This window comes from Mixophyes fleayi, chromosome 10 (assembly GCF_038048845.1).
Source record: "Mixophyes fleayi isolate aMixFle1 chromosome 10, aMixFle1.hap1, whole genome shotgun sequence".
In the NCBI taxonomy this organism is placed as follows: domain Eukaryota; kingdom Metazoa; phylum Chordata; class Amphibia; order Anura; family Limnodynastidae; genus Mixophyes; species Mixophyes fleayi.
Genome location: NC_134411.1, coordinates 17,101,607 through 17,123,475, shown reverse-complemented (window position 1 = coordinate 17,123,475; position 21,869 = coordinate 17,101,607). Strand labels below are relative to the sequence as shown.

Here is a 21,869-nt window from a genome sequence, read left to right as displayed (position 1 = left end):
GCCTGTGAACCCAGTCCAGTGTCCCTATGTACTTCTTACACGGTGTCATCCAAACTTTACACCATATCAAAGCTGTCATCTAACTAGTGACTCATAGAATAGTAATTACTATGGGGTTTATTTAAGAAGCCAAAAATCCAGAGGAAACAGTTGTTTGATGCATTGTGAGAAGAGTTGCTATAGCCATTCAGAGATTTCTCCTGCCTTGAACTGTTTTACGATGGTAACTTTAGTCTCCATGGGCCTTTGGGAACTGCAGTCTTACCCAAATTAACAAGCTTTGCTTTTGGCCGCCAGCCTGAACGAAGAACTAATGCCATCTCCAGATGGCACTCTTTTTTTTTTTTTTTTTTTTTTTATGAGGTCCATCATCACCAGAGAAACTGACCTGGATCCCTCGTCAGATCCCATCACTATGTGCATTCGTGAATTTAGCTGCGTGCGCGCACCAACTACAGAGGGTCACGTCCTCCTCTTGCAGGCAGTATTAGGCCGATGGTAAAAGGTTTTTTTTTTCGCTCATTTAAGAGAGAAGATTTCACCATGGCTCGCCAAGGAGCCCTGGCTTGGTAAACAGCAGTGGTACAATATTTTGCATTGTTGCAACTTAAAATGATAGTTATTGCTGCCACTAGCCACCAACAGTAAATAGGACTACTGTGCCCACATCCAGGGCCACCATCAGAAATCGTGGGGCCCAGTACAATGAAGCAGTTTGCGTTCCACTGCGGGAGTTATGGCTGAAAGTACAGTCACGGCTCTGCCCGCTGTCCTTCAGTCCCGGCGTCTTCGCTGCTGTCTTCTTGAAGATAGCGGCCCCCCTGGTAAGAGTGTGCCGCCGGGCCCCCTGGTGACCCCGGGCCCTGTACAAGGGTACCCCCTGTACCCCCCTGATGACGGCCCTGCCTACATCATATGAATGTATCTCCTTTTATTGCAATCCCATGATTTTATTTGCCTTTGTGTGGAACTGCATGCTCAGCTTTCTGTCAACTGGTATTCCTAAGTCTTCTTTCAATTGTATTCTATTGTCTTTAAAGTGTCCAATTATATCAGAAATGACCAGTTGTAAATACTTTCACAATCCTCTCCCAAAGCACAATGACCCAGATCATTTTTCAGAACACCAATGAGTCTGTCCCTACTCCTCATTTGCATACTGTGGACCATACTTTCCTACTCTCCCGGCATTTCCAAAGGGCACCTTTATAATGTCTAGGAGCTCTTAATAACATGATTTGCGTCATCAAGCTCCGCCCCCGCTGTGTAATACCTTGAATCGTCAAACTGCACAGCAGAGCGCGGGTCGACAGCCAACTTCTGGCACCTCCCCTCCGAAAACTCCAGGGAAGGGAGGTCAAGTGGTAAGTATGCTGTGGCCACTGGCATTAGATAGACAGGATATGATAAATCTTTTACAATAAAATAATGGAAGTGTATTAAGAAATGGGAAGTTACTACCCAGTCTCTTACTTTATTCATAAATGAGTCATCGATTCTCTTCATCCGTTTGAATGAAAGCAGCAAATGTTAAAAAAACAAAACAAAAAAGACCTGGGGCCTGATTTATTAGTGATCTTATCTTGTGCAAAAGTTAAGATGCTTATTTTAAGAAGAAACGGGGAGATAAGAGTGAAGTTAAGATAGATTTTCATCTTAACTTAAGAAATTCTTCACTTACACAGTGGATATTGCTTCTTATCTCCCTTTTCTGAGCATGCACAGTGTGGATTTGCTTAAGATAAGCAAAAAACGGCAGACTAGTGAATCAGGCCCCTGGTGATGTATTTTATTTAGTGTATGTGGAAAATGATTGCTCAGATTCCAAAACAAATATGCTATGTAAAAGGGAATCTGCCATGACATTTATTATTGACAGATATAACGTAGATGACAGATTAACAAAAATATACTTATATATTGTGCAAAACTGTGTTTTACGCACATAACATGTTTTTTTTCATATTTGTTCTTTAGTAAGAGATCTCAGGTATTCTACCTCCCGTTCCGCATCCCTGATAGGCCCTTCATAATGCTGGTGGGATTTCATGCAAATTAGAGGGAGAAAGAGTAACAAGAACTCTACCACCGATAAGATTTATTGCAACAATTAATTTATTTTCCAAAGATATGGCTAAAAAAAGTCATGTCAATCAATATGGATCTATTGATCCATGGCAGGCAAAACAAACATGCTATTATTTCATTATTTGAAAAAAAGGTTTAGATGAGTAGATGAAACATTTTGTTATGATGCAACTCTGTTTCACTATCTTATGTCACTGTTGCCTTAGTGTGGTCAGCAGGAGCCAGCTAGGCAGGGGGCCATCTGCCTCCGGCTCGGTCCCATAGTGGGCTACCTTGGGCAGGGTCACCTGCATTTTTTCCCCCTTTAAAATGTTCCTAATATGCTGCTGAGTTGAGTCTTAACAACCCCCCCCTCCCCTCCCCCAAGGTTAAAATTTGCCAGCCCATCCCTGGTGGTCAGAAACTAAAAGTATTTTATATGCAGCAATAGCAAATGACGACTGCAAGAAAACATTCCTTTAAATAAAAATGTCAGTTCAGAATAAAGAAACGTATAACCCACCTGGCAGATACAATTAGACAATGTATTAGTACTTCTACTTTTATTAGGAACCTTGCCCTACAGGAACTATAACCTCAAAAATATATTATTTTCTGGATTTTGCTTAGTACAGGGGAATGTTTCAGCAGGACCTATTTTTAGTTCCAATTCCAATTTGCCCAAGTATAGCATGCTGTTTTCAATTAAGAGTTTTGTCATGCTCACTTTTGAGGATATATTGCAAAATATTGTTTTATAGCAGCATAGCATGTAAAGCTGGGTAAACTTTAGAGGTTTTTCCACCCACTTATCGTGCTGATCACATGACAAACAGCCATGTGTGTTCAAGCAGAGTCGGAAGATATCTGTACAATGTACAGAGTCACAAACTGTTCAGCAGATGGTTATGCGAGATGAAGAAGACATATCTGAATGTAAATCATGTTGGTGTGTACGCATACATCTGCAGGCTCATCGGGACTTTCAGTTGTTGGTAAAATTGTTCCAGAAATCCCATCTGCAGTAATTTCTGTAGTGTGTACCCAGCTTAAGTGACAATTAACAAGTGTCTAGTATGTTTGTACGGCCCAGAATAGTCCGAAGGTTACACTGTACAATCTATATATACAAAGTTGTAATCGACGCCACTGGTTAGAAGTGGCATCAGGTTTTATTTAGTTTTATTACTTTTCTATGTTTTGGCAAGTGATCCTTGAATTTCTTTTTAAAAAAAATTTGGGAGAGGTAATCACAGTCCCAAAATATGCTAAACAACTGTCGCGTGCACAATATAATTTGCAAATACAAGGCCCTGTGCAATATCCATGACGGGAGGAACCCCATTAAATTGTAACTTATCAAGCTTCTCCTTTCTCTTAGTGGAGCCAGAGGAACCGCACGCTGAAACATTGGTTCCCAGAGCTCCGTAATTTCTCTGCAATGGGCCCCCGCTTATTATTGTTACAAGTGTTATCTGCCTGAACATGTCTGTCAGACCGGATTGTGCCGCACACATCAATAGAATGTCCGCACACATCAATAGAATGTCCGCACACATCAATAAACTTTCTCTGCTTGAGACTGGGAAAGGGTCAGCTCAACTAATTTAAAAAATAAATAAATAAATAAAATGAAGGGGCCTGTGGATGGCCCCTCAAAATCTGACAATAAGTGTCTACACACAATATGGTTTTTAGTCATACTTGCACTGAAGTCCGGGAGATCCCGCACAGGGGGCTTGACTAGAGGGCGGGAGGGAGCGGGGCTCGGTCAATCGCGTCAATTTGGCCCCGCGTCAAAAAGTATGTTTGATCCGGGGGGCGGGGTCAAAATAATGCGATTCACCGCAAATCGCATAATTTTGGCCAGGTATATGCCGGATGCGGGAGACTTGCCTGCTCTCCCTGGAGTCCGGGAGGCCGACCCGGATTTCGGGAGACTCCCGGACATTCCAGGAGAGTTGGCAAGTATGTTTTTAGTACCCAATGTTTATACAAATACATATTTCCCCAACATTACAAACGGTGAAAGATTTGCACTAAAAAAATTGGTATAAAGACAGTCTCCACAGGCACCAGAACAGACATTTGGATGAAAAATGTACTAAAGAACAACTTCGTATATAGACACTGATCCACACAGAGGAGCATATGAAAACACAAACTATTATATGGAATGGATGTAATAAATACATTTTGACGCTTTTGGGAATCAATTTGTGGAGATTTTTCTATATATGAAAAAAAAACAAAAAACCCCGCAAAGGATGAACCAAGTGGAAAGTATAAGTAGGATAGAAACACAGATAGATCTTCTGTAGTAAGTTAGTACTACAAAAGGTGGGTAAACAGCTTATGCATGGCACCAAATACACAGATAATTGACCACTTTGGGCTAACTGAATTTTTTTTTAGACATCTTTACCATACGTAGGGGGGGAATTCAATTAGCCGCGTTACTGTTAAAAGTAACGTGTCCTGTGCACTATTCCCGTAATTACCATTATTTCGGAAGTTTAAACGCCGGCCTTTGCGAGCAGAAATCCAGGTTAATATTACTGTAATAACGGTAATATTTTTAACGCTACGGTACTTCGGGGGGAATTGAATTTCCCCCATAACTTGCAAAACCTTTGTCCCAAATTCAGGATAAACCCCAGCATGTACCATAGGTAGGGAAGAAATATAGAACGGTTTCATCAATCGGCAAAAAATACCGCCTGCAAAAGAGGTACAACCACTGTTATCTTTTAAACAATTCTCCAAAACATACTGATAAAACTGTAATAGTTTATACAACAAAGTGTCACATTGGTACTTTTCTCACAATGTTATTTTGTTTAACGGTACAAACGCTACAGCAGAGGTGGATCATAGCAACGATGTAGCCGTCTCTACTTAGTAAGCAGCTTGAGAATACCTAGAAATGAGGACTGAGTTTAAGGCCAATAAATCTGACTGACAAAATTGGTATATGCAAAACAGATATGGACAAAATTGGTATATGCAAAACAGATATGGACAACAATCACAGATATATATGTAACAGTTTCAAAACGGAAAATATTGGAGATAAAGTTCTGATAGTGAGCGGACATATTTTCACACAGCGGGCTTCCTGTGCGTAATACCACTAGAAAGTACGCAACTAGCCTCTTTTAGGCTAGCCACCCTTAGCTAAAAAGGTCAGACAACAGAACACCAAATTGCATTGAGCGGCCTTATTATTAGTGTAAATTAAATGTAAAATCTTTCAAATTCCTTCAAATTATGGAAAATGTAACATATATGCTGATCAATGCTATTAATATCTATATTATAGGACATGCAAGTTAGATTTAATGGCCTGTTAATGACAACTACATCAGTAAACGATGTACCAGTCACTGTATTTAAGTTCAATCATAAAAAAAGGTTGTTTCTCAGCCGATTTCAAGTGACCATCTTCTTCACCAAAACTTTGACATGAAGTCACCCCTTGCAACCTTTCAGCCAAGGCATCATCTCATGTACCCAGTCCTGTTTGGTTCAAGAAAAGTCTGATATATAATAAAAAAAAAAACAAAAAAAAACAAAACAATCTTCTTTTGTTCCTGGGTAGCTTTGTGTAACTAAGGAAAGTATTTAATTTAGGCAGACGCTTGCAGGCAGCAATACGCCACTGTGATACCTGCTGCTACGCTGCAAAAATATTTTACAACAACAATACGTGCCATTCCTAAGTGTTGGTATTAGAGAAATAAGCCGACTGAATGATACACAGGCAAAATTCAGGCCAAAACATGTCATTCTACATCACAAGAACACAACTCAACGATAAAAGTTGGGTTACATAATTATTGAAGAATGAAGATCACAGTAAGCCAGGACAGATAATATTATTATATAATATTGTCTGAACAAGGTTACATCACTATTTTTTACACTAAGACTGTTGGTAAACTACTTAACATTTTCACAAAGCAATTGTTACAGTGAAATCTAGATTCTTTTCCCAAACTATACAAAAGTGTTCACTTGTTTACCAATTTATGAGTAATAATAGCCAGATATACCATCAAAACAACAAAGTTATAGCTGCTTATTTACCAACAAAAATTTTCACGGACCTGCTGGTATTTGTAGAAAATATTTTTTTCTGGCTGAATATTCAATGTTTCCTGAAATATTCAAGACTTTAACTCTGCAGTCACTCTGACAATGTAAAGAAAAAGTTTTAAACCACCAAATACATTTGCCCTTAAAAAGCTGCTCTCAAAAGACACAAACTGCTACAAAATCACTAAACCCATAACAAAAAAAAAAAAAATACTAATAGAACATTAAAATAATATAAATAATATCCATAATAATGGTTACTCACACGGTAAAGTGATAAACAAAACACTTCCATCCTGTAGGTCTTTCTAAGAAGTTATAAACTCTGCCTTGTATGTTGGTTCTGGTCAGCAGATTTCGCCTGGCGCTATAGATGGAAACTCTGGGGTCCAGGTTTATAACTGGCCGCGGGGACTCGGTGTTAATCAGCACATCACGTTTCAGTTCAAAAGTACTGGTAGCCCGTTCCTGACCTTGCTGTCCATTGCTGTTTAACCCTTGTGGTAAATGTATGTGCTCGTAATGTGTGTTCATGTTTTCATTCATCTCCAGGGTATTCTGTTTGTTGTGAAGATTTTTTTGGGAAGTTAACTGTCCAACTTTCCAGTTTCTTTTTTGCAATTTAGGAAATGTTGACATTGAAAAACATAAAAATAAATAAATTAAAAAGGGTTTTCTTGCCAACAGCTAAAAAGAAACCGCATCCATATAGAAAATCCCCCAGTTCTTCTTTTCCACCGAAGTCTTTAATCTGGTTGGAAAGGAAGAAGAAACAAAATCTAGTTAGTAACAAACACACACGAGTTATGAGGTCCTGCCCCCTTCAGCTTTCTCCTGATGACTGTAGAAAGGGAGTGGTGTGAGCTGGATTCCTTACTCACCACAGCTCTCTTACATGTCTATACAGTTGTTGATTTTAGAGGTGTAATCCCCAACACCATCCTCAGAAAACTGAGTGTTTGGAAAGGTCACCTCTTCATTTTCAACTTTCTCTCTATCCTACAGAAAATACAGGGCCTCATTTAGAGATGGGAGCAAATGCAATGGAAAATTTGCTCCTGAACAAATCTTGTTACGATGCAAATGTTCCTTTTTTTTTTTTTGCATGCAGAGAAAATACTGTCTTGTTTTGCACATAAATACTGAGCAACTTTACTTATACAATGCAATATATAGAGTTGAGTTAGGACGCTGTCCCCTACTAGATCTTAATCTCTCTGCACATTTTAGAGCTCCCTCCATTGCAGTGCAACATTCTTTTTGGGTGCAATTTTCATATTTGTTTCTCAAGAGTCATCATTTTACTACCATGTCATATGTGTATTCTCCTGTCTTCATAATGAGCAGCATGCCAGCCGCACGTTGGTACCTCCAAATTCCCCAACAATCATTATCAGAGTGCTCCCTATCTTTACAATTTAGCAAAATTGCTCTAAATGACTATTTACGCATTACATCTTTTCCTGCTTAAATTAGGATCTCACTCATCGTAGATTTAACATTTCCAAAATATTTTCAATATTTGAAAGTGTTTTTCTATTCTGAGCCACTTTATTTTTCTTTACCAGCATTTAAACAAAACAAAAAAAAACAAAAAAAACCACTTCTTACAAATATTTCACAAGTAATTATCATGCAGGTGGATATTTCAAGAAACACTGCTGGTGCTTAAGAATGTAGAGGGAAATTCTTGCTGCTTAAAAATCACAGCTTGAAACAAATCTCAATTCCAACAGGCGCGATTGGATCGGTTTAATCTCTGTGTGACATGCTTTCAGTGGTTCACATCTATTTAAACTGGGAAGCACTTTTTTTTTCCCACAGCTATCTTGTAGGGCCATAAAAATGCATTACATTACATTAAGAACTCTAGGGTGATAGACTAAAATTAACTTCAATGATACAGTATTTTGGCAGAAAAAAACAAACAAAAAACAAACAGTAAATGAAATAGCGGATAAAATTTCAATGCCTAGTCATATTTACTTGTCCATTCTAGTTGGCTCTATTGATATGCCTTATCAATGCCATCAACCAGCACTTATTAATGCCATTAACAACCATTCTGAAGTATAGCTATGGAAAATAAAGGGATTAAGATAATGATGGGCAACAGGCAATTTGTCACGAACAGCACTCACCTGAGCCTGCGTGATACGTGTGTGACACAGGGTTAACCAATAAAACAAGCACCTGGTCTGTCTAAATGATTAAATCCTTCCCTATCTATGCCACACACTATCTTTGCAGTACTAACTATGCCACCACCAAGGTTTTCTGACAAGAGCCGACATTCTTATTTAGGAAGCCTTCGGTTCTCCCTAGAATTAATCTAACAATTTACTTTAATCAAAGTTCACACAAACCACAATGTTATCCCCGTTTCACTTATGTAGTGTCTTGACCAAACTCTCGCGTGAATTCGTAAGAACACAGAGACTTGAACTTATTAAGTGTAATTTAATATGAAAAATACATCCACAATGCTTAAGATAAAACAGTTAATAAAAAGGCACACAAATATAACGCAATTGTTTCTTGCAAAATAAAAAGAATAAAACACAGAATTGATACCTCACTTATAATCAAGTTTCTGGTGCTGGGAGTAGCAGGAAAAATGTGACCCTCTTCAATCAAATTGACTTCCTCCAAGCCTTTACCCGCTGTCTCCAGCTCCTTCCCACTTTATTGTCAGATTTGTTTGTTATAGCTTGTAACACTTGTTTAAATGCCTGGCATGGTATTACCGATAAGTGTCTCTTTCTTTGATTAAATTTGTTATTACGAAGATTGAGGGTTATGTACAGACCTTTTGAAGGATTGAGGGCTGTACCATGTGGCCCATGAAGTGAATGCTGTACAATTCCGTTCGAGTGCTAGCTTTTCGCTGCAGCTATAAAATGGGTAAATGGCCCAAGTAACCTGTTGTTCTATGGCAGATCTATGTTTATTACAGACATTGTTATATTTGTATCTGCTGTAGGTATGTTCCAAGCATCTCCTACAGTTGATCAAATTATTTCCCACAATATTTTCTAACATGTTCTTTAATAGAATGTACAGTTACTTACATGTTGTAAGATTCACAGGTAGTTTTACGTTGCCATCTTGTGGTTAAAGGAGCAATAAATTCCATGTTTAAAAAAATATGGGTAACTGTGAGGAAAGAGTGATGTAGCCCATAGTAACCAGACTTTTGCTTAATTGTCTAAACTGTACTGGAAAAAATGTGTTTGCACCGTTCCTGGTGTATCGGTTTTAAGTGTTCCATTATATTATACCATTAGATTGTGCCAAATATAAGTCTATAATGCAATTTTATAACAAACTTTATTTTTAGCATTCCTATTAAGTTATAATTATGACATTTTAAATTGTATTTTAATGTGTTCAACATAAGAGATTAAGGGGCCTATTTATCAAAAGGAGAAAAGCAAAGGTGTTTTCACTGAAGATGGGGCTTTTTTAATTTTACCCTATCCATCGCTGGTAACAGCACTGAGATCACTGCAGGTAACACCTGCTAGCGATCAGATTCATTGAGTTTTTCTGGCAATTGCGTCCCCCTTTAAAAAGGTTCACAGTGGTACATGTATCACCGTAATCCTGCCATCGGAGGATGGCAATAGAAAGAAAATCAATGAAAAAATGCTTCATGGGCACATCCCCCCCGAGCCTGGTCCATCGGAACAGTAATTTAAGCTCCTTAGCACTCCTGATGATTTTATTGATAAACAAGGGCTGTAAGTGATTTTCTATTGCTGCGATAACTGATGATAGAACACCAGCCCCATCGGCGCGTCTTAGTAAAAAGACCTATAAGACAGATCAGTGTATTCCTTTGCATCACAAAATGCTTGATACATTTTTCCTTGTTTAAAAAATATAAACAACCCACATTAAAGTAAATGCTGCACACTAATGCTTGTCTAAAACGTTTGTACTTGCTCCCCCCCCCCTTTAACCCATGATCTCCCCCCGCAATAAAACTTGCCTGAAATATAGATAGGTCAAGTCACAAACCCTTCTTCTACGTAAACATTCCCAAGCTCTGGCCACTGGTCATCCATTCAGAAATATAAAAAAATGTTAGGAGACCAGAGATGGGCTTCAATGCTGAATAGATCTGAGCACTTTCCCAGCTTATAATTGGCTTTATATAGGAGAGAATAATTAATTGGAAACAAAAGTCTAAAAAAAACAAAAATTTGTTTGCAAATAAATTTTCATTAAAAAACTGACTCCATTAAGATTGAGTGAAAAATACTTAGAAAATATATAACTTAACGCAATATATTCTCTAAACATAATTAAAATAGAAGACATCTATGAGTAGACACATGGCTATGCAGATTATCTGCATATTTTAAATCACAAACACTATTATACATGGTTGATACACATATTGTTTGTAATATTTCGCTGGTGACCAAGATCAGGGATCATATGATATTTTTCTCTCTTCCTGTCTTCACCACTTTTAACTCTGCTCGCCAGCTACCCTGCCTTCCTCCTCGAGGACCCTCTTCCCGCGTCCCCTCTCGCTCCCTTCTCTTGCCCCTCGGGGTCTCCCTCTCATCTGTGCCCTCCCTCCTAGGTGCCGTTGCTGGCTGACCTTCCCCTCTCCCCTCTAGCTGTGCCTTGAGCTCACTGAGTTACTGTGATTATTGTTTACTGTTCTGTGCTGTCTCACCTCGTATTGTAATCTTGTCTGTCCCTGTACGGCGCCGCAGACACCTACTGGCGCCCTATAAATAAAAATTAATAATAATAATAATAATAATAATAATAATAATAATAATAATAATAATTTTAACGTGAACGAATAAAGAATTGTCATTTTAATGAATCATGTATTACATATTTCCTAGGAGTGCCCCATGACAAATACACCCTTTTCTCTTTTTTATTTTTTGCAAACAATTTACTAGCTACAATGATAACTTCTGAATCAATTCATAAACCTGGCATGAACTATAACAGTGGAGTTCCTGGGTGTATGACGGAGGCCATGAATAAATTTTTTTAAAAAAAAATAAAATAAAAAAGAGAAATATTACTGTATAAGCAGTTTCTACAATTTTATGTAAGAAAATTAAAATGAAGGGTCATTGCTAGCAGAACATACTAGTTCCACAACATCTGGGCACACAGGCTTCCTATCTTAATATATACTAGACATCTATGTAGATCTGATCTTGAAGAGAATTTAAAATTATGTTTTTATCCTTCTGTATTTATCTAATAAACATAATAAAAGGATACATGAATGTAGAACTCTATTCTTATTACACTTTGCCTAGTTTCTAAGATGGTGCTAGTAGGTCTCCCTAAATAGCTCACTATTTGGTACAGTATCATAATTTACTTTCTGTAATGTGCCCAGGAGCACTGGAGGGTAAATGGCATCCTTGTGATGTGTGAACATATGGGACTCTCCAAGGGGGCGTGAATGAGTGGCTGGTGGGACCCAAGGGTTTAGAAAGGCTGACTTGGAAGTCCCGTAAGACCTTGGGCTTTAGACCTGTCAAGCGTTAAAGCTAATCTTTCACAATGAGTGTCTGGTTGAGACAGAGTCATTACTCCTCCGGCAATGGGTAATGGTCAAGTTAACCGGCTGCTATGTGATCAAAGCGTACCCAATTTCCTATCAGAAGGCTCTGAAACCCAGGTTTCAGGTTGAGAGGAGAAGGTGAGAGGTTCGGGGAGCAAGACAGAGAGAATACAGGTAAATTTAAAGCATGTGAGAACAGCAGCTCGATATGCCAACAGGTGTTATGTGTTACATAAAGCTAAGTAACCAAGAACTTTGCTGGAGTGTAGATTGTTGGAGGTGTGAATAAAGTTATCTCACTTTCATTTCCATTAAAGAGAGAGATGGTCTGGCACCCATCATTAGATCAACTGGTAACTGTACATTGCTCTTCTTGCTGCACCTGTGCAGGGGCTCCTGCACCATCATGAGGACCTTAGGTAATGGTTCTAGCAGAAACCAGGCGCCGGTAACCTCAGAGGTAAGTGCTAGTGATAAATACACCTACACCACCCATGGGGGGCTCCACTTTCCCTTCTCCAGAGTCCCTTTAACTCTATTCAGAGATCCGCTGTCAATCTTAACGAGTGGTGATAATCCTCCTACGATACGATAGCTTGGGACATGGTCAAGGAAATATGTGACGTCATTGGGAATAGGAAGCAAAGATTTGATGATGGAAAGCAGGTAATAGAAGCAGACAACCCCCAAGTTTACTTCTAGCCTGCAGATAGGAATACTTCTTTAAAGTATGCACACAATTAAGAAATGTTTTTGAAGTTACAGTCGCACAGGGATCAATGTTACTAGTAATGTTCTGGACATTGAGATAAATGAGGTCAGCTAAATTATGGTTTTTTTCTCTTATCTTGTGGGAGCTTTTAGGCCAAAGCTTTCGGCCAGTGTTTAAATGAAGAGAAAACATTTTCAGATAAGAAGCTGATCAATACATGTCTGGATATGGGAGGACAGTGCAAATAAAGCATTGATCAAACAGTGGATCAGGATTGGAGACTTAAACAATGAGTGATCCATCAAACTTTTACAACAAAAATAGTCTGATAGAAGGTAATCTTGTATCTATAGGAGGAAGGAATAATTATCTGTCAGCTTGCACAGTGTGGAGGAGATCAGAGAGAGTACATATACGGTTCTTGGTTTTGTTTAATGGGACATAAATGGAGTATGTGCAAGGAAACCTGGATTATACTGAACAAAATAAACATACAATAAAAACAAGATAAGAGACAATACAATGTTGTCGCAGGTTCTTCATTCACTTTATATATGTAGCTCCATCCAATCCCTAAGCACTAGCAGCTGGCCCAATATCACAGTACACGTGTCCTGAACTATGTCTACTATTCCATATAACAAATTATAAAGTAGTATTTACAGAAATGCTTGATAAATGACCAATCAAATTATTATCAAACATCACAGTCATTTTCAGGTAATTAATGACCGCTATTGGCCGGTGTGTACATTCTTTTTCCAGCCAGTCATGCCATAAGTGACCAGGCAGCTTGGCATGAGGTACCACACGTGCGAGTGCACAGTGATTCGGCTGCACGGACAGATCACTGCTGCCATCACTTAAACCATATATTGCAGATAGAACAATTGCAACCATCTGTATTAACCAACATTCACAATAATGATCCTATTGATTTGGATAAAACTATTATACAGCACTGCTGTCATTTTGGGGCCACACACGTAACAATATTGGTTCAAATGCTCAGTATTGATTATGATGCTGTGGCTTGCGTGGCCATCAGAAGGCAAAGATAACCTGAACCTCCTCAGGGCTGCATCCCAAAATGTGCACTTTCCGTTAAATATTGGCAAGACTTGTTTCTTAGAGTCGAAAATTGTAGTAAATATAAAAAGTATCAATACTCAGGAGCAGGCTGGGCTGGGGGACATCTGCCCCCCGGGCCGGTTCTATAATGGGCTACCTTGGGGGCTGGGTCACTTGAATTTTTTCCTTTAAAATAGGCTGCTGAATCAAATCTTGCCCCCAGGGCCACAAATTGCCAGCCCTCCCCTGTCAATACTGAACACTATCATCATCATCATCATGAGGTGCCTGTAAGAACCTGAAACATTCAAATAAATACATAGAAAAACCTGACAAACTGCACACTCAGCCAAGGTGTGTGCAGCAGATGGGTGATCCACCATCATTGTCCAGGCATATTGCACACAACCCTCTTCCCTCTTGGTTCTCCTGCCTGTAAGCTTTTTCTTTCCTTCTAAAAAGGGATGTAATGTAAATTTTACCACAGTTGTATTGTTGCACGATTTTAATGTAAACCACGTGTGACGTGTACTGTAAGTGGAAGGGTAAAGCACATATCTGTTCCTGAATTAAATGACGCAACTTACATAATCAGGCCCCACCACCATGGTGCATGAATGATATACATCATTCTGCAGCTATGTACGGGGCCAGATGATGCGAATTGCATCATGCACCGCAACCTGCTGTATGATTATGTGAATTCACGTCATCATACCTGTGACTGGATCACATAGGAATAATTTATTGTAGTAATTTATTTCAATTAGTGATGCAGGCGCCGATTTATATAAATTGCAAATGTCCTGATTTTTGATACCGTGTGTTCTGTAGCAGAAATATACTGATTACTGAGACAATAATATATGTGTGGGGGAAATGCGTTTTCTGGACTGTCTGAAGGCAGGTAATCTCATGTTAATTAGATCTTTTCATCTCAGTGACCAACACTTGTTTAGCTTGAGTACATAGCAGGAGGTAATTAGATTTACTATTAGGCCTTCTATCTCTGTAGACTCAGGATGCAAGTAAGTTAGGATATCACAGATCAATGTGAAATTGCGTTAAATGCAAGATTTGAGAATATTATATCCGGATTGTAAACATTCAATGTAAAATCGAAGACGTTATGGTGCCAGCTAAGACAGGGGCTGTTTTACCTCCTGCCAGGCTAGGGCTCCAAAACTGTATAAAAAGAGCACTGTTAGACCACATAATGTATTATTCCATCTGTAACTTCTGGAGAATCGCTAGTATGTCAAATTAGCGTGTAAAAGTCCTTGTCAGGGCTCTTGAGCAATTAAACATCACTGCTTGAAGATTCTGCTCATGATTATTACCTGTTCTACCCTGTGACCAACAGATAAGCGCTTACACTCTAATCCGTTCCACGGCTGTCCTGTGTTGAACCCGGTGTCTGTGTCAATGCTCTGTCCGCTACCCAGCAGTCTTGATCCATAGTAAGCAGTCAGGAGGTATGAGCCAGCACACAGCAAAGTGGCATTGTAGCAGCTATCCCAGCTACCCCAGAAAGCGGTTCTGGGTGACGCAAAGGAGCCCAGTGGTGGCAGTCGAATTCTCCTACAACTATAGCGCAGTCAGCGAGTGTCTGGTGACAAGTTGACACCAGTAAGAGTGGTCAGTAACAGTCAGCTACTGATGGTGAGAAAGAAACCCAGATAAACTGTGCAGGAAGAACATCCCTCCTTTCCTTTCCTTCTACAGACCGAGTGGCAAAGTAAGCCCATCCAGTCGCAATGCCTCTAATACTTGCCCTTCAAACTTCAGAGATTCCAGAGAAAGGTCAAAAAAGTAGTAGCCCCAAGTAGACCGTACAGTATTGCAAGAGGGTGTAATATATATATATATATATATATAAAATTTGATATAACACTTGATATATTGACAGGGTGTGAAGATATGTGCAAATTATACAAAAAAATCCTATTAAACTCTTTGAATGTCAATAGATTTGCTAGCCCTATGGGGCTAGCCAAGTAGGATGTAAAAGTAAATAGAGGCAATTCTGCTATGTATCAATTGCGCACAGAACAGAAGAAATACAATTAGAATAGGAAGAGGCCAGTCAATCACAAATAGTAGCTTTCACAGATGATTTCCCTAGATCAATACATAAGTGCTAGAGGGACTGTAAGCTTCTTTCATAAGGATATAGCTACAAGTTAACCCGTGCATGATACTCATGCATTCTAGTCAAAACAAGCTACTTAAGGTCTTAAAAAGGTTCTTGTCATGCATTTGGGCCTAGCCCAGGCCTCCTCAGGGGAAGAGCGTTACTTCCCGACGCAAGCGCCCTTTTTTAATGTGTGTTCATGAGGTAAAATTACCTTACGAAAATGAGTTTGAGCCCTCAACTCGTAAATTTAGCCTTTACTACCCCTCCCACAGGGGGAAGGGGGGATGATGGAAGTTAACTGACTTCACTATTCAAATTTTTTTGTCAAATAATGTCAGTATACCAAATTTCAGGTCAATTGGATGAGCCCTTTCTGAGAAAATAGTTTTTTTCCACACACACACACACACACACACACACACACACACACACACACGACGCTAGGCTTTTACTTTTATATATTTAGATAATGCTAAGAATTTAGTAGGTCAGTGTATAACTCCGCCCAGCAGGTGGTGCTGCAGCTTTTTTTTTTTTTTTCACACACAGACTAACACACGCTGCTAGGCTTTTATATTATAGATAGGGCATTTGTTCCATTCTGATTGGCTTATTTACATTCTATACACTGCGATTGGTCTGAATCTCCAGAGGGTGCAGACTATTCTGCAAATTTTGAGTCAATAGGTCTTGATTTGCAAAAGACAGATTTAATTTGAACATTTTTAGGTGCCCAAATATATCTATCTGATCATGCTGGATAGATTGCCACCCGAACACTTCATCATCATCATTTATTTATATAGCGCCACTAATTCCGCAGCGTTGTACAGAAAACTCACTCACATCAGTCCCTGCTCCATTGGAGCTTACAGTCTACATTCCCCAACACACACACACACAGAGGAAACCCACGTAAACACGGAGAGAACATACAAACTCCTCACAGATAAGTCCATGGTCGGGAATTGAACTCATGACCCCAGTGCTGTAAGGCAGAAGTGCTAACCACTACGCCACAGTGCTGCCCAACATGCTGCTAAACCCTCCCTAACCATAGCGAAGAGTTTCAGATATAATGATATAGCAGGGTGTCTAACACCTTCATCGACCATATTACATACTTGCCAACATTTTTTTTTTTTCTTCCGGGAGATGCCGGCTGGGACGTGGGCGTGCAGGGGGCGGGGCTGCGAAATCGCGTCATTTTGGCCCCGCCCCCGTGACGGAATGACGCAAATCGCGTCATTTTACAGTGGGGGCGGGGCTAAATGCCACGATTCCGGGTGAATCGCGGCGTTTAAACTAAATTTTTCCCCCTTCCTATCAGGGAGATTGCCACACTCGTCCGGGAGACTCTCGCAAAATGCGGGAGTCTCCCGGACAATGCGGGAGAGTTGGCAAGTATGCCATATTAAATGGAATCCTCCTTTTGGTCGGCAGCTGACCAGGTTGAAGTGTTCATGACATTTCAGGACTTTGATACTACTAGCCACTGAGTGCATTAGCATTAGTTTGTCAATGTACACTGCATTACTCCATCAGTGTTCTTATGGAGATGTAGTCACTCTCTCTGCCCTCCCCCCTTAAAGTAGAAAGACCAGGAAAGGGTCTGCAGTTCAACCTCATCAGCCAGGCATGCGCTCGTACACTCAGAAAAAGGGGCCATGATTGCTAATCCAGCAGGGCTTCTCACTAAAGCCCTGCACAGCTGGGGAAAGTGGAATGTTTGAATTTATTATGGGGATGAGCAAGAGACTTTCTCTAAAAGATTCCTATCCCTTTTAGCAGCATGCCCAAAGTGGATGCTATTACAGAATGCAATGATAGGATTATCTTATTAAGACAAAAGGTTATTCAGAAAGCACCAAAAAATAGAAAAGAAAAAAAAAAACAACACCACGTAGTTCATGCCCAGCTGTCATACACACAGACACGACCCCTTAGCTGATCCTTCTATGGTTACTGTGAGGTTCACTGATAATTTTTTTAAATGTAATTTAGTATATAGTCAGTATGGTGCTCCAAAATACAGAAATGTCTTATCCAGAAAACCCTATTATTCTGGGTAATAAATCCTGTATCTAAACTGAATTCAAGGACATGACAGATATATTTTTGGAGATAACTGATATACGCATGCATTATATCTCTGTCTAAAAACTGAGAACCCAAAATGGAGTTATCCTATTGCCTCTTCTTAGGACAACAACTCCTTACAAACACGGAGGTGCATGTCTAGCTTTTCAGCTGCAAATTTGGAGAAATGTCCATCCTTATTCTGGTAATCTGGTTGTCTGAAACCCCACCAGTAACCGTTAGTATTAGTGTCTGTTACTGCGTTATCTCACAAGTAGCGTAAAGCATATAACCATCAACGGATAAAAGGATGAACTTCATAGTACACATATAACATAAAGGGGGGTATTCAATTGTTAGCGTTAACGGGGAAAAAACAAGCGCTCAAAAAATCTTAGCGTTAATACGGTAATTACTCGGAAAATTTCAGCTCACAGCCCCCTGAGCGGCGAGCTGAAATTCCGCGAGTAAACTACCGTATTAACGCTTTTTGAGCGCAATATTACCGTATAAACGGTAATATTTTTTGAGCGCTCGTTTTTTTCCGTTAACGCTAACAATTGAATACCCCCAAAGAATGCACTTGCAAAAAATATATAAAAAAAATAAGTTATTTCCCAGGCAGCCTTTATTTGTAAGTAAAATATGTATAAAACTCTTCTGTGCTGCTTTTCTCACATTTTCTAACATTACTGTTGGTCCATGGGTAACGCACCTTTGGTAGAGATGCCAAGATAGTAACCCTAATTGATGTTATGGTTTATAACATCTGTTTTCTGTGCATCACACCTTTTATTTTTTTAATGTTGCCCCCAACCTAATTAATCTGTCAGAAAACACAAATCAGAGACTCCATCCTTAATGAAGTGCAAACACGCTGCCTTCACATTTAAACACACCACAAAAACTCACAAATTGTACACAGTGTAAACATAATTAGCCTCAATTCAACGTCCAAAAGAAACCAAGGGATATAGGTGTAAATTTATCAAGCTGCGGGTTTGAAAAATTGGAGACGTTGTCTACAGCAACCAATCAGATCCTAGTTGTCATTTTGCAGAATGTAGTAAATAAATGATAACTAGAATCTGATTGGTTGCTATAGGCAACATCTCCATTTTTTCAAAACCGCAGCTTGATAAATTTACTCCACAGTCTTACAATTCTCCTTAAACTACTGAAATAAGACACAAAGAGAAAGGATAAAGGGTCAGGGGGATTCAAATCCAAAATGGGTGTAGTTGTGGTGTGGATGGTAAACACTTATAATGTGCAGTATTGTATTGACACAAATAACCATTTAATGCAACAGACTATCTTTGTTTTGCTTAGCAATAAATAAGATTACATTTATACCAGAAGACCACATATAAGCAAGCACAATCCACAAGTAATGCACAAATTTAGCTTGATATTAAAAGATCAACAAAGCACTGGGTAAAGCAGGGGCTGGCTGGCAAATTTTATCCCAGGGAGGGAGGGCAAGACTCAGCTTAACAGCCTATTTGGAACATTTTAAAGGAGAAAAAAATGCAGGTGGCCCAGTGATCCAGGCTAAGGTAGCCCAATAGGAGATCAGCCTTGGGGTTAGACAGCCAGCCAGCCCCTGGTCTAAATACACTTGTGGAAATCAGTTGTTGTGAAAAATTCTCCAGTCCTCAGACACAATATTACATCAGTAGTAAAAAAGTGCAGTCACACTCATGAATATTATGTAAACACTTATTTCTTACAGCTGTATCTGATGTCTAACTCACTGAGGCAACTGTGAAACATTGAGATTCCTCCTGGTTATATTATTGTACCCAATTACTTAATATACAGACACAATGCATTACATACACCTTTAATGCAGGGCTACACAGCATACAAATACTCTTCATTACTCATATTTATTTACACAAAAAAAATATTAAAGTGTTACCTTATTTTACTTTACATCAAAGTGCTGCAATTCCTGGCTTTTAATGTCAATTGTCTGCAAAGAACTGATACGCCCAACTATTATGAAACTTCATACACAGATGGTTTAAGAAACATGGATCTACAATCTCAGGACAGGTCAAAAATCATACCTATTTCCCCAGCATTATTCCACAGCTTGCTTGAAGATCACAGTGGAGCTTAGAGAGGAAAGAGATCTAGGAAGTGCTAAGGTTTCCTCTTGGATCGCTGTCCTGCAGCATGTAAACTTTCAGATACAAGTTGTGCAGAGCTCCACTTCCTAGTTGGTTTCACTGCTTTTGTACCTCATCGTTTAAAAAAAAAAAAAAAGAAGTGTCTTCCTCAAAATGGAATTTAAGGCTAAACTATTAAATGCTAAGATGTGTGTGTGTGAGCAGTGATACAGGAAACATGTCCATTAGCACAAAAGGATCTCATGCTGCTGGCAGCCATTAAAGTTATTGTAACCTGAGACTTCTTGTTACAAAAAAAAACTCCCTGACTTGTCTTCTCCGCTTGGTTAACCCTTGAATTCCTGCCTTGCAGCTGATAAACTAGCTGTGCAGCACCGTGTAAGAACTTGTCAGTTGTACTCATTCAGACATTACAAGTGAAGCGTGGTATATGTTGCATTCATAGCCTTCTTTAAGCACTTTATTGGCATTTTTGCTAAAACATCTTAGAATTCCTGAAGTACATACCGTTATGTGCAAATTATAATGCCACATATTTACAATACTGTAGGAAGACAATCTCAACGTGATACTTACCTAGGGTATCTGTCCCTTTAGTGAGAAGAGCCAATGCTGAGACGATCAATTCACTGGGATCTGATGAGATCACTGAATTATGAGCTCAGTATCCTCAGTAATATTACTACTTTTTAGGGTCCTATTTCTGAAGACCTAAACCATGCAGAAACTACTTTTTCTACATGGTCAGGGGCTGGGTGGCAAGGGGCATCTGCCCCCTGGGCCGGTCCGATAATGGCCTAACTTGAGCTGGCAAACTTCAGCCCGGGGGGCAAGATTCCACTCAGCAGCCTATTGTAAAGGAAAAAGCTCAGGTGAGTTTTCCCTTTAAAAGAGGCTGCTGAGTCGAGTTTTACCCTCCCGGGCTGAAGTTTGCCAGCTGTCCCCTGCACATGGTTTTAGGAATTTTTAAGTAAAATGTTTGTTTAAGAAAAGCCTATATTGCAGATATCTCCTGCATTAGGTAAATTACCATATTAAATCCATACTTATTACCATTATTACCATTTATTTATAAAGCACCACTAATTCCGCAGCACTGTACAGAGAACTCACAGTCCCTGCCCCATTGGCTTACAGTCTAAATTCCCTAACACACACACACACACACACACACACACACACACACACACACACACACACACACACACACACACACACACACACACACACACACACACACACACACACACACACCAATTTGTTAGCAGCCAATTAACCTACTAGTATGTTTTTGGAGTGTGGGAGGAAACCGGAGCCCCAGAGGAAACCAACACAAACACAGGGAGAACATACAAACTCCTCACACATGAGGCCATGGTCAGGAATTGAACTCATAACCCCAGTACTGTAAGGCAGAGGTGCTAACCACTTAGCCACCGTGCTTGCCAACTTTGGTAAAACTGAATCCGGGAGATCTGGGGGGAGGTGGGCGTGTGGGGCGGGGGAGATCAATTGCATCCCTTAGCCCTGCCCCCTCCATTTTTTAACTTACAGAACTGTCCGGGATCCGGGAGGTTGTCCTCATCTCCCAGGAGTCCAGGAGGACTCCTAGAAATCCTGGAGTCTCCCGGACATTCCGGGAGAGTAAACAACTATGATTAAACCAAAATCCCCATAGTACTCATTGTGGACTGCAGTCTGGACAATTTTATCAATCTGGACTCCGATAGTGCTAGCTATTGATTCCTATGGGGAGAGCAGAGCAGGAGAGCAATTTTCAACCCTCGTTCGCACATGTGCAGTAAAGACTCCGGGTCAGAACCTGAAGTCTTCATTAAAAATAAAGTTCCAACATCATTGTGATAATTACTGGGGCAAAACCCATTAATTATATAATAGGCCCCTCAGTGCATTGATTAGCTGAACTATTTGTTAAACCTACAAAATGTCTGCCTCCACTGTCAGAAGATAATGAATACATTTAAATGCAAAACCTTAGTCAGAAAATAATAT

General features: G+C 39.6%; 1 protein-coding gene across 2 annotated transcripts in view; it reads right to left on the bottom strand.

Annotated features, from left to right (window-relative positions):
* Window positions 1-19,958, bottom strand: part of KCNQ1 (potassium voltage-gated channel subfamily Q member 1) — a 101,858-nt gene extending 81,900 nt beyond the window's left edge. Inside the window, exons 1-2 of one of the 2 annotated variants that reach the window (XM_075187999.1) lie at window positions 19,794-19,958; window positions 6,431-6,916 (exon numbers count right to left, since the gene is read on the bottom strand). In XM_075187999.1, coding sequence (XP_075044100.1) covers window positions 6,431-6,804 — 374 coding nt within the window. In that variant the 5' untranslated portion in view covers window positions 6,805-6,916; window positions 19,794-19,958. Of the gene's footprint in view, window positions 1-6,430; window positions 6,994-19,793 lie in introns of those variants that run through there. The other variant, XM_075188000.1, reaches the window with a different exon arrangement.
* Between the last annotated feature and the right edge of the window lie 1,911 nt (window positions 19,959-21,869).